Source organism: Cataglyphis hispanica, chromosome 20 (genome assembly GCF_021464435.1).
Source record: "Cataglyphis hispanica isolate Lineage 1 chromosome 20, ULB_Chis1_1.0, whole genome shotgun sequence".
NCBI lineage: Eukaryota > Metazoa > Arthropoda > Insecta > Hymenoptera > Formicidae > Cataglyphis > Cataglyphis hispanica.
In genome coordinates, this window is record NC_065973.1 from 3523394 (window position 1) to 3538151 (window position 14758).

The 14758-nt window shown below is 34.0% G+C and overlaps 1 protein-coding gene and 1 long non-coding RNA gene across 4 annotated transcripts in view; one reads left to right on the forward strand and one right to left on the reverse strand.

The window, feature by feature from the left end:
- The first annotated feature begins 2383 nt into the window (after window positions 1-2383).
- Window positions 2384-14758, forward strand: part of LOC126856888 (hemicentin-1) — a 165501-nt gene continuing 153126 nt past the window's right edge. For all 3 annotated transcript variants that reach the window (XM_050605864.1, XM_050605862.1, XM_050605863.1), the window contains exon 1: window positions 2384-3272. In XM_050605864.1, coding sequence (XP_050461821.1) covers window positions 3167-3272 — 106 coding nt within the window. In that variant the 5' untranslated portion in view covers window positions 2384-3166. The remainder of the gene's footprint in view (window positions 3273-14758) is intronic.
- On the reverse strand, window positions 11778-13375 carry LOC126856998 (uncharacterized). Its single transcript, XR_007688435.1, has 3 exons — window positions 12651-13375; window positions 12196-12274; window positions 11778-11910 (listed from the first exon to the last, which is right to left on the reverse strand). It is a non-coding gene; the product is annotated as an uncharacterized LOC126856998 (long non-coding RNA).

Consider the following 14758-nt stretch of genomic DNA (forward strand, 5'->3'; position numbering starts at 1 on the left):
GGATGCACTTTTATATGTGGCTCTGATGCCCGATTTTCTTTTGCTTTAACAATATTTTTCAGTGTCACAAAGCGTGTCACGCGAAGCGCGTATACTATTGTATTCAGGCCGTGATACACATTTTCACGCAGTACTTAGTACTCACTATTATTTAAGTTTTGCAAAGAAGCTTAAAACTTATTTAAACAATATTCTTAATAATAATGTATAATATTATAATGTCACATTGTATATAGTCATTACATGTAGAATTCCGCCAATGCAGATATATATACTTTAAGAATCAACTGTGAAGCAATCATTATAAAAAGTATTTAATTCAAATTTTTGGTGTATTATTAATCTGTAAAATATTATTTTTTCCTATCAATTTTTTTTTGTATTAAGTAAAATAAATGAAAGATTAAAAAATATGTATGTGCAATAATCCTAAATTTTTAAGATCAACAACAGATTTATTTTTATTAAATTATAATTCTAGTAAATAATTTAAAAATGCAATTAAATTAAATCTGATTTAATGCATATTAAGTATTAATTATGATCGATAAAAATATTTCTTAACAATACTTCATATATAACTAAAATTTTTTTACTTAAGTAAAACGTCGATTTCAAGCCGTCTGTTTGTAATATAATGCTGCAAGATTATTTTAGGAAGCCTCGCGAGGTTCAAAAAATATTATTTTTTCTTGTGGATAATCCGAGAATGTTCTATATACTTAATTTATTTAACTTTATTTTAGATATACATACAGTCCAAAGCTAAAGTAAAAGCGCAGCTATGCAAACATTTATTATCTTGGCTTTCCATTATCCCAGTGCTAATTAAGTCGATGATCGATTGTGCTATTATTAAATCCCAGCTGAGCTTCGCAAAAATAGATAAAAGAGATAAAAGTCCAGTTGTCAATCCGCGTAAATCTATTTTTCATATCGTAAGCTTTTTCGATTATGGCTCTTTCCTTGATAATAATTTTTAATACACTAATAGAATATGTAAATATAATAATGCAAAATATAATTGGCTAAATATAAATCAGAGTTAAAAAAAAATAAACAATTTAATTAACAGCATTTACGGCTGTATTTACAGCATTAGCAGCTTAATTTCTTGCATTTTCTATTCAATCTGTGTCTTTTATCATAAATAAATAAATGTAAAAGTCTGGTTTTTGAAGATAAGTCTCAAATTTCAGATTCCATATTTTTAAAATGGATTTTAGATACTCCATTAAAATTTCTATTTAATGGCCGTGTCTTTCACTATATTTCTTATGTATTTCGAGGCTGTCTGACAAAGCATAATATTATATTCACGTTCCGTCTTCGGTAGAAAAACAATTCTTTCAAATACGATGACAGTCCTCGAGTGCAAGATAATCGCAAACGAGTATCTATAGCAGATACTCGATCACAAAAACCTAACAATAAATTTAATATTGTTATAATATATTGTTTATTACGCGCTGATATATTTCTTTTTACATTTTCTGTCATCTTTACGTTTTTCACGATCTTTTCATGACGTTTTTGTCTCGTCTAGCTCTTCCATTTAAATTAGAATTTCTTGCGATATCATTGTCCATTATTCAAAAGTTATAGCGAAATATAAAATTTTTTTTAATACACATTTTAAGGATATTAAATACTGTTTAAAGTTTAAAAGGAAAGTTTAAATCTTTTCAAATATTTACCTCTTCCGCAATGCCCGATGCCATTAAAGAGTATTTGAAGTTTAAAATATTTATTATAACAGAAAGTTTTCCTAAAAATATTCTTTTGTATTTAATATTAAATTAAATATTTAATTACATTGTTAAATTTTAATTACATTTTTAAAACGCTCATTAGTATGTTTCATCGTCATTCATTTGATAGCAAATTGCAAATCCATAAACCTAAATCTTACCACCTTGTTACATATATAAAAGCAACATAATCACGTAGTGCGTTAAATGCAACACAATCTCGCTGATCTCAGCTTGCGCAGTTCGATAATCCCCATTCGCGAGTCGCGACCTACCCCAAAGTCGGCTTGTGACTTGAATCGTTCGAAAGTCTCGCAGAGGGGAAGGCGGAGAAAGAGAGAAAGAGAGAGAAATCGCGCACTCTTGAGTAGAGCTGGATCGCACGGAAAATCTTAATTTGGCATCCACACGAATACACACCGGCATGTTTGGTCCCCGCGGATCCCGCGCTGGTCACCCTGTCTCTTTTCATCACCCCGTGGAATCCGCTACGCTAGTCGCCCCGTCCCTTTTCATCTGCTCTTGGAAGCCAACCCCGTTTACTTGTCCCTCGCATTTCTCCCACCTGCCGCCAGCAGTTCGTATCCCCTTCAGGGACGGACAGTCTTCTCTCCGGCAGTCGGTTGTCGGCTTCTCTCGGACAGGGACATGCGCATCGAGCCGCGGAACGACAGGTGCGCGTTGCGCCGAGGACGGCCGCGAATCGCTTAGTTTCGGGTAAGCGCACGATTCGCCTCCACCTCACCTCGGGAACGCCAGTCGCTCGCGACTCTGTCTCCGGCTCGGTTGTACCCCTCGCCGGCCTCGTCGTCGTCGTGAACCAATTCGAATTCTCACTCTGCCGCGAAGCCGCCAGAGATCGGAAGAGATCGTTCCATCATCGATCCGTTCGTCGATGATCGTGTAAATCGCGATAATCTTCCCTTGCGCCAAAACGATCATTTTGGATTCTACTGGCTGTCAACGCCCCGGAGAACCCTTTATCGAGCGCGCACGTGTTTTCTTCCTCTATTTTTTCCTTGTTTCTTCTCTTCCTGTCAGTCTTCCTTTTTGCGAAGAATCTCCTTCGCCGATAAATACAGTTTTTTTACCAAAAGAAGAAGTGGTGTTTCTCACATTCTTCTCCTTGATCGGTTCTCCGTCCTCTCACCCCGATCGTCGATTTCGCGATGCACGAATTTTTTAAATCACACTGAACCTAAAACCGAAGTGCTGGTGCACAGAACAAGCAATATCGAGCTTTATAAAACAGTGAGATTACGCTAATCCGATCGTGATTTTGTGTGGAAATTACTGGTGCCTATTTTGGTGAACGCCACGGTGTACGGTGCTCCCTTGATGATTGTGGTGCGCTAGGAAAGTTTAGATACCGTCAACGGATCCCAGGTGGATCTCTCTCTCTCTCTCTCTTAATCATGCACCGGGGACAGTATCTCCTCCGCAGGGCTATGGGAATGCGAGCGATCGCGACAATCATCTTCCTGTTCCTTGGCGGATCCATTCTTCTAGGCGAAGCTGAGGGTGAGTCACCGTTCTAAATTTCCCGCCCGGTACGCGAATAAATCCGGGATTATCGTTAAGATTTCTGTGTAACCTGTCGACGTCATGTGTATAATGCATCACGTGCATCTGACAGACGCCGACAACTCTAAACAGATATGCACGTAGCTGAAGAGCACGGAGTTTGCGAGCATAAATTCGATCTGATATGACGGAGTAAAGTAAAAAGTACATGAAAGAGAAAATTCAAGGCGAAACTTTCTCGAGATTCTGTTCTTGTCCCGTTTTTATGGCGCCAAAGTGAAGATCGCGCCCTTTTTAAAAATCATCGACAAAATAATTATCGTCGACTTTTCTGATGTAAAAACAAAAGGCAGCTGCTGCAATACAGAAATAAACTGTGCCATGAAATGTACTTAACCCGCCGTTTATAAAAGTCGTTTTATCATCCATAAATAGACGCTTATGACGCTGTTTGCGGAGCTTTCTTAGTAACTGTTAGTCACTCTCTGCGACACGGTTTCGATTTCTGAAGCCTACAAGCTGCCATTATACGCACATTTACTAATACTTTAATATATGTATTATAATATTTAACGACGAACGGCGCCAAAAAAGAAAAAACGAAAACAAAATTACATAGTGTTATATTAAAAATATTAAAATATAAGTTACTTTGAATGTCAATCTTCCTGATACTATTGATTTTCCTGATATTATTGATTTATATTTTTTTTAAATTTTTCTTGACGAGATGTTCGATCATTTTAATAAATTTTATAAATTATTCAACAATATATTTTTATATACTTCTTTGCATTACAAATACAAATAAGCGTGTTCAAGAAGTATGATATAAAGATAATTTTAAAAAAATTAAATAAAAAATCTTTATATATATATATATATATATGATACAACGAGCAAAACTTCGCGAAAATGATCTATAAAATCGAAGTAAAAAATACAGTACAACGGACTAACAAGCATACAGTGGATTGGGCTCCTTAATGTCTCCCTGAAGAGTTGCGAAGCTCATGGGAAAGAAACGGGCGGACATGCTGGGAAAACAATAATGCTCAGCGAGCAGAAATTCAGGGAGGAACACTTTTTTAAACGCAGGTATAATTTCCCCCGTGATAAAGCAACGCTCGTTGTCCCACCTGCTGCTGCGATTCAGCGAAACGAGATTTTAATGTTGCACGAATGGCAAACGCACGCTCTCCTTCGTCTAATATTCTCTCTCTCTCTCTCTCTCTCTCTCTCTCTCTCTTTCCCTATGTGTGTATATGTGTGCATTTTGTGTATGCAGCTATGTAAAGAAACTTGATGTAAATGTGCACGAGAACGGGGACCTCGCGTGTTCAAGGCCGCGGAATAATAGCCACAGCCCCCGGATATGTGCACGGCCATTGAAAATCAGATGAAAGGGAAAAAAAAAACGAACGTCCCGAGTATCCGCACACGTCTTGAGAGGTTGCGAAAAAAATTCAAGCCTTACGTATTTTCGTCCGCGCACACCCCGACATTAATATAAACGCGCACGCATCTCTTGCTAGCCAATGTGAGTAATCGAACCTTGCCGTATCGAGTGAAAAAAAAAAGAAAGACTGTCCCTGATCGCGCTTCGACCGCAAACATCCCAGATATCGCGAGGATGGAAAAGCGAAAAATATTTTCGCATCCCAGAATTCCTATGTAAATGCGTGTGCCGGTTGTGCCGCGGCTAAAGGCGTGGATTTAGCAGCACAGTTTTCGCAAATATATACGAGCTACCCCTTCACGCGAGCGTGATTTCGCTCGTGACATTTCGCTACTATTTACACCGTACGTATTTATTTGAAGTCGCATATGTTTGTTTTTTTTTTTTTAATATACGTCGTGAAAGAATCTCAGAGAGAATCGAAATTTAAAAATAACGATACACGCATCTGCCGCATCGATATATATTGCGATGTACGGGCACTCTTTAAATATACCCGTCGAGAATAAATTTATGCTGTGACCTTATCTACGTTATTATACGATGCATACATCGATGTTATCTTGTGCAGAAAAAAATGTATAAATTATCGAGATTTGCCTTTGTTGCCGATATCTATCTTTGCATATAAACGACACCCTGAAAATCATTTAACGGCCATCATGCGACTTTAATGTTCCTTAACTTTTGTTGCACGAAACAATTCGGAACCGTGCGCGTGTAATATATTTTTGTAAATTGCATTTAGGAAAGTGTTGTCCTATATTCAAAATACGTATTAAGGTACGATTAAAATTAAGAATGCGATAATTTGTGATATAACAAAATCGTTAATCACAAGAAATTTATAATATAATTAAAAAATATTTTGATGAGTAATTTTTTAATTATTTACAATTAAAATATCTCTTTCTTTTTAATATAAAAATATTACGTAATAAATAATATATAATATATTAATAATATATATTTAATAATCAAACTGTGAGAGATACTCTAAGTTCACCTTTAATATTGTACACTTAACATATTTAGCTTACATTTTGAAAAAAAAAAAATTACTTCACGACGCTGTTTATCTCAATAGTACAATAAAATTTTAAATGCGTTATATGAGATAACGTGATGTCACTGCACTTGCATGCCGTGTGCGCGCAATTACGGGAATACTTCAAATTTTAGTAATCTAGAAACACGTCACGTGCTTGGCTAAGTCCCAAGCAAGTTCTAAATCCGTATGACCGCTTGCTCGAAAACCAACAAACATACGATAGGCCATGAAGCGCGTTAATGTGGCCAGTACAAGGGAGGCAAATGCAACAGAAGCTTTCTAAAACCGGCGCTGACCGCTTGGAACGCGATATGTTGCACATTGTCCGCATTGTGATAATACGCAAACATATTATGGAACAATGCAAATTACGAGAGTTATACCGCTTATCGTTTCTCAGCGTGGCAAATTAAAAGTCGAAATCCGCCGAATCCGACAAAAATATACAGTTTAATATAAAAAAAAATGTTATAAGCATTTTTTATAAGCATTAAAAAATAATTGTTTAGTTTGCCTAATCGCAGATTACATTTTTTTAGAGAAAGTTAAATATGATTTTTACAAATATAAAAATTTTATTTGAACATATCTTTGGTTCGTTATTTATACTCCAATTTAATTCTTATCATTCGTTTAAAAAAAAAAACTTTTTGACGAAAAAAAAAGAGCTATAGAATCTTATCAATTATATAGAAATTGTAAAAATAGAGTGTCAATTTTTATAGAATTTACTAAGATAATATATGAATATAAATGTGTTTAATTTAATTATCTAAAAATTGTTCAAGCTATCTTGTTATGTTATACAATACACACAATATATTTCTACAAAATTTGATTAAACATTTTTTTTTTAAATAAAGCGCAACAAGATACTTCAAAGAGACATTTTAATAAAAGAGCTGAATTTTATTAAATCAATCAACAATTTCATTAAATCATGGATATATGCATGTATTACACAGTCGATAGAATTTATTATTTAAAATTTTGCAATTTGATTTTGCAAATATAGATTTATTGTTGTTGTATTATTTCCATATTTGCGATCAATATTTTTCACGTATATTTCTGCAACTATAAAATATATATATATAAAAGTTGTTATTACTTTTTCTATATATTTTTCATATTTTTTATGCATGGGAGTTTCCTGATATTTTCTCTACTCATATTTACACGGTGTACCATCACCGAAACTGGCAAGCTTAGTGACATCCATGAGTGTAACTGATATACTTTTTTCAGGATCCAACTTTCCAGTTTGATAAAAATGTGGCAATAAAAATGTCGAAAAATATGAAAATGTAACTAGTTATATTATTTCGCTTATACTCGTTAACAAGTACACGGTAATGAGGAACATGAAATATTCAATTGATCTCGAAGTACAATTAAAAATTATAAAAATAAAAATTATGTGTTCAAACGGACGCAATTTTTTAATTGGAATAAAACGTGATTATTTTTAAATAGTGCGTTAATGTAAATTTTTGAATCAATATAAAAACCGCTCATTTTTTTAATTGAATTAAAACTTATTTTTCGAACAAACATTTTCGCAAAAATGCATGCTTAATTAATTAGGAAAAGCTTGAACATTATCGTCACATTAATATTATATTTATCCGATGCTTCGTATTCTCGAACTTTGTTTCTAATTGCAAAAATGGCGGAATCATTTTCGCGACTATTGTGTGAATATAATATCAGAATAAATATTACCTCGTTTATTACGCGCGATATACAAGTAATATATAATACGTGCTTTTGTCAGAAATGGTTTGTCACAAATTTTGTTCCAGACTTTGTTTCGCGGCAATCAAAAGTTCTGTTAACTTATGCAAAGTTTTATCAATTTACATTCAAAAGGATACTGTCGGGGGATATTAATAATAGTCACGCCGTGAAAGGAAGTATGAATCTCTATATACTTTCTTCTCATCGAAACTTTTGCTGATAAAGGTAAGTACAAATACGAATTCCCTCGATAATATTTCTCTGTATTTTTCTTTTTTTACGTACATTAATAAGGTACTTAACAGAAATGCTGTCCACCCTTAAGAAAGTAGCAGAGCGATCGAAATAACTACGCGAATTAACGAACCGTGAATAAACGGGGTCTGGAAATAGGGATTCCTCTATACGTAGTGTTCTAAACTGTATCGAGTAACTTTTCAGTCTCGCAGATGCTTGCGAGAATACAATTTACATATTTTTTTCTTCTGCTTGAAATTCGATAAAAGTCATAATTAAAATAATTTAATTATTGCGACTAATGTTTGAAATGAAACGTCACAAAAATTTAGTTTGTTTGAAAAAATAATTAAAGAACAAGATTTTATTGTTTACTGTTGTCGATTCCAAATGTTTAAATCTATGTGTCTGCGCAAAATAAAAAGTTTTTAACTGCATTTAAAGTATAACAGATCTGTACGCTTATCAATCTGACCGTGAGAACACTCGAATGAGATAATTATATTTCAGTCGGTGGTGATCTCAAGTTTCCCTGTTCGCTCACACACTTACATAACAGAAATACGCAAAAACATCATGACTTCATTTCACGCTTATCAATCCCGTTAACTTGAAAAGTTTAAATGAAATAAGTTTTTGGATATATATATGTATGTATATGTATATGCATACACATATGTATGCGCCTGACAAAACTTTAATGTCATCCCCGTGGCGGCGCCGACGCCGGTGCCGGCTCATTTCACGGAAAGTGTGTTACTGCCGACGGAAATAATTACTCTCGCCGTAGGTTCACACGATAATAATAATTAGGCATGTGCGCTTTTTGCGTCCGATAGCAACGTGAAGAACGCGGCGTTTCTATCTATCTACCGGGTGTCAGCTGATAACAAGGACGCGATCGCAAAGCACCGATTACAACTCTTCTCGTTATTCAGTGCAAGAGTTTAAAAAGTAAACCGTGAGATACGTAAAGAGGGCATGTCACCGATTTCGCGAGTCGTGCAATTTCGTAGCAAATACCTTCGTTTAGAGTGGTGCTACTTACGGTACACGGGATCTTTCGCGGTTTTCCGTGTACAAATTTACATTTAAGGAAAACCTATCGAGAACGTATCGAACGATATCGATTCCGGTCGATGCAAATTCTGAGCAAAGCGAGTTAACTTGCAGATTCGATAAATCGGTCTCACGATATGTGTGTCTATTCTAGAATCAGATTATATCGACATAACTGTACACTTTAGCCCGCATGCGCATTATATGTTACTATAAAATAACGAGTTTCCAAATTAAAGTGCACAAAAATTTATTGATTTATAAATTATTTCCTGTTGAGGAAGACACACGTAAAAATTTAAATTTAGTATAACGAAAAATTCTGTGCAGTAATCGCAAAAATATTTGTAATTTTATTTTTTTTTTTTTAGAAATTTATATTTATCTAGTATTATTTGGTGTATTTTTTAAAATATCATTATTGTGATTTAAAAAGAGAAAATATTTTCTTTATACATGTATATATGAGTAATATAAAATATAATGAATATATCAAGCTATAATAATTTATGCAATAATAATTTATGCTGTCATATGGTTTGCATAATTTTTACGATACTAAAGTTTAGCCTTATGCAAGAATTAACGTGATTAAAGCGGAACTGTGTATAAATTTATACCGCTGCGATTTGGAAGAGACAGATACGCGCGATTCTTCACAAGAATGGAAAGTTAATGGTTCGCAAAACATTGCTCCCGAATTTAGGATGGTATTATGTGTACGCACATATATATTCGCGTGAAAAGAATTTTTCTTACGAAAGGCCATATCAAATACGGAATTTTCATTGAATTTTCAGTATCGTACACTATCTGTAACATATGCGCCTTCAACAGCAGTCGTGATTAAATTCCGGAACGTGTAAAAAAAGTATGATTTAGTCCGTAATATTGGGAGGTGATGAGAAACATAGTTGTTTCAAACAAAGTTAATAACTAGCGAGGAATAATTTAGTTTAAGCTCGCGGTTAATAACCGGCGAGAAATAATTTAATTAATAATCTGAACGCGGTTAACTGTTGTCACGGATATTGCAAGTCGGAAAATCACGGCTGCGTGAGATGCACCCGGACATAAGAAGGTTTAAGATTCAAATCCATGATTTGTAGTCTTTGAGAACAGACGATGAAGTATCGAATGCAATTTTATAATATATCAGATGTTTACAAAGTATAACAAATTTAAAACAAATTATTCTGCAATTCTTATCGCGAAAAAAAAAAAACGTTGATAATAAAACTTTTAACGTTTCCGAGCTTTTACTGGCACTATTTTCCGAAAGACACTACATATTGTTATAGAACAACTTCAGTCGCACCTGAACATTTATTTTCTGAGAATGCAGGAGAATGCAGGACAGACTAAACTCGTTTATTTTACCTCACTCGGTTAAGTAATTCTCGCGTTACAAGCAACTTTTCGCATTTTAACAACGTGAACTATTCTAGTACAACACCTGGCGTAATGCAAAACAAAGTTGCTTTGAAGAGATAACGAAGAAATTAATTAAACATCAACAGTTAATCACTAAAGAGCCGTATCATAAACTTGCTTGTAATTATGTTTGTTTATGCAAATAGTTTCAAGGGCTAATGATTAGTCGCACGGCCATTAAAGCGTAACATATCAAAATAATCTAATTTTTTCAAAATAATCTAATTTTTTCAAAAAAAATAATAAAATTTTATCTTTCGCAAATACTTTACAAACTTTACAACTTTTAATACGTGTATTAAAATATCAAGTGAAAATCGTAAGACTCAGATAAAAATGATTAACGATTATGAAAAGTCTCTTGACAGCGTTGAATTTATGACATAATCAAAAATAAAAGTTAAACAGTGTTTATGTGTATATGACAAAATATCGTTTATCACTATATCATTACAAATTATATCGTAAATATTTAAAATATCAAAATATTTCACGTTATTACGTTGAATAAAACACACATGAAACGTTGTTTGATTCTACGTTATTATAGGCGGTGAAGATCCACTCTTAAAAAAGACTGAAATCCGCGATTTGAAGAACGTATTCCTAACCGCGTGCCCTACTTGCGTGTCTTACTCGCGTGCCCTAATAAAATGCCCTAATAAAGTGCACCGTAGGCTTCCGTTGGGCCAGTTGAACCTACCTTTCGTTGATCCTGGCCATATTTATTCTGGCTACATTTAGCCAGAGATGTAGCTTCGACCTCTGTCGGAGATCGATGAAGGAAAAAAATTCTTTACGTTGCCGGCTAATTACTGTCGCCGGTATATGAGCATAATTTTATGCTCGTTAATGGCATGTTTGTCATGCATCGTTTTAATATAACTTTAATCAATCTAATGCTAATTTATCAAAAATTACATAAAATAAAATTAATAAAACACATTTCTGTGCTGTGTGGATAATTTGGCGATAATATTTATAATAATAATAATTAATGATAATAATTAATAATATATAATAATATAAGATTTAATATTTGTAATAATAATATAATAATATTTACATAATAATACTATAATAATATAATAATATTTAATCTCAATAAAATAAAATTAAATAAAATTTAAAAATTACATAAAATAAATCAAACTTGATCCTATATTATTATTACAAATATTAAATCTTATATTATTATTTATTATTAATTATTATTATTAATTATTATTATTATAAATATTATCGCCAAATTATCCACACGGCAGAAATGTGTTTGATTTATTTTATTTTATTAACTTGGCATTAAGATTAATTAGAGATGGATGGGCTATGAAAAATTGTGACAAAATTGACGCAGCAAAAAAATAATTATTTAAATAAAATTGAGAAGAATATTTTATATTTCTTTTAAATTTTATGTTTTAAGTTATATTTCTAATACGTCTTAATGCATATTTAAAAAGTCTATTGAAAGTTATTTCATTCAATCTATATATTCTAGCCCATCCATTTTGAGGCAACGAATCTATCTACAATCTACATTTGCAATCTACATCTACAATATCTACGGATTCGTCACCTCAAAATAAAATAAAATTTATCACTCACCGGCACTGATGCGCAACAGCGGAGATTTGGTCTTGAGGCTACGTTGTCTGCAACACACAAATATAAAATCCAAATTATAGCAATGCTTAAAATAATTAATATTTCAAAAAATTATTATTGTACGCATCGATTTTCATATTCGATGCGTATAATAATAAAAAGGTATATAAATATGGAACAATTTTATAAATTCTAAAAAATAAAACTATTTTTTTTAAATAAAAACTTTTATAGTATGAGTCTCCCTTGTTTAAAATATTCAAACAATGATCAAATCGAATTAATGCATGTACGGGTTTTATAATAATTAATATAAAAATAATAATACTCACCCTTGGGTTGCTCCGCCGGTGCAGGATGCCTCTCCTAGGCCTCCTCCTCCTCTCAGGATGTCAGGGTCGCTACGTTGATCTGAACATACAAATAGGAGATGCAAATTGTAGTAATGCTCAAAATAATTAATATTTCCAAAAATTTATTGTATGCATTGAATTTTATATTTGATGCATGTAATAATAAGCAGATTAATAAAATACTTTTATAAATTTTGAAAAAATCTACTAATAACTGTAATAATTTCATACAAAAGCTATTAGCTAAAAGTAGAAACTTTTACAAAATTATAGCTTTTATATATAAATATCTTTTTCTCTAATTTTCTCTTATTTAAATTATATAAAGAAAAAATTAAATTACGCGATTAATTGCTCAATTTAAATTGCACGTTTGCAATTAATAATTAAATACAATTAATAGATAATTAATATAAAAATAAAAAATTACTTACCACAGAGTTGCTCCACCGATGCCCGATGCCTCTCCTAGGCCTCCTCCTCCTCTCAGGTAGATTCACACGCGCGATACTTTAAACGGCACTCCCGCACTTTTATTAAAAAATACTTCCGCACTTTTACGCGCGATACTTTCAACAACACTCCCGCACTTTCGAATTTCGGCACGATCGAACCCCGTTTCACACGAGAATCATACTGCGAGTCGACAAGTCGGGAATTCACGATTACTCCGAGCTAGGGTTAAGCGAGCAAAGGAAGAAGACGAAATCGATTGATGGAATCGACGCTCAATTCTTGCCCGTGCTTGTTCTCACCGAGGGCCGACTTGAACTTTATTAGGAACGATCACAGAGAACCACCAAGTTTCTATCATACAGACTGAAACTTACGCTTATCATAAGGCTGAGAGACGGGTCGAGAATGAAGATACCCAAGTCCTAAGTGTTCACAATTTAGATCACTTAGAAGATGAGAAATCAGCTTCTCTAGCGAGCGAAAATCGAACCTAATAAAACACAGCCAACTGTCCTCAATGCGATACAGTACAGCTGATAGACGGAACAAGATGAGAGAACGACGATTCAAAAATCGATCGAATTCTAACCGATTCGGGCCGAACCGTTCGTCGAAGCAGAGCGTGCCCCCAACAGCCAATTCTCGAACCGAAGTTCAAGATTAACCGCGCGATCATCGCATCTATACTATGCACGATCATACGTTGCTACGCGGCCGGCATTCACCTCAGCCGCGATACTGAGGCGTTTTAACGTTGCGTCTCCATTAATATATTAAATTTATTAATACATAAATATTTATATAATATATATAACATTAATATTGTATTAACGTTACCTAATATCATATAAAATTAATTATATTAATAGAGTATTAATATATTACCGATAGCAACGCTGAGAGATATCCCAGTTAGTCGGCAACAAAGTACGATCCTCGAATCGTGAAAACGGGATAGAAGTCCGACGCGAAGACGCGACGACGCGAAAACGCGGTTATGCGGTTACGCGACTCTCTCGTTGCTCGTACGCTCCGATGACGAGCAACAAGGCAACGCACTAAGTCCTCCACAGATGTGCGTACCACATATGAGTCATTGTACGACTCGTGGCAATGCAGTATGGACACGCGACGCGACCGACGCGAAAACCGTCCGCGGCACGATGACGGGACACGGGACCGGCGCCGCGACGCGAAACCGTCCGCGACACGTTGACGGAACCGACGCCGCGATAAGCCGTCCGCGGCACGATGACAGCATTAACGATACGACGAGCCGTCCGCGGCACGTTGACAGCAACGACGGCGTTGGGTGCTTGGTTTCCCCTTCTCAGTAACCTCAGGAGGCCTTTAAGGCCCTTAAGGTACCATCCGGGTACTATGCCCTCCCACCACGCCAAGGTTACACCCTGGGAGGGTATTATACGTATATAATTTTGTAATATGATATATATCATATTACAAAATTATATACGTATAACGTGAGATTATATTTAAAAATGATGTAAATAAAAGAGAATATATAATAAATTACTCACTGTATACTGTTGCTCCGTACATCGCTCGATACTTTTCTCGGACTTTTTTTCCTCTTTTGTTCATTCTTTGCTGTTTAATCATAACACTCACAGTCACTCGTGAAAACACAATTAATTATGGTTAATCGTATATACAACGATCGTACAATACTTTGCACGGCACTCCCGATAGAGAAACAATTACATGAGATATACATTTTATTATATCACAGGAGAGTAATTCAGAAGATACAATTCCCGCTTAACATTTACACAAGACCAAAATCAAGTGTATCGTTGCAAAAATAATATAACAATCTTTTAATTAATAATTATTTTATGCTCGCATTTTAGAGATAATTATCTGACGAAATATATTTGACTATAAGAATTAATTAAATGAATAATTATTATCCGTAAGGATCGATGATCAAAAGATCGTAATAAAATATACAATTTTTCTGTTAATTCGATTATTTTTATTCACAATAATGGATGATCGCAATTGAGAATTTGAAAGAGATTTATATTTACAATTACTTATATCGACATTACAGTTTTGTGTCTTT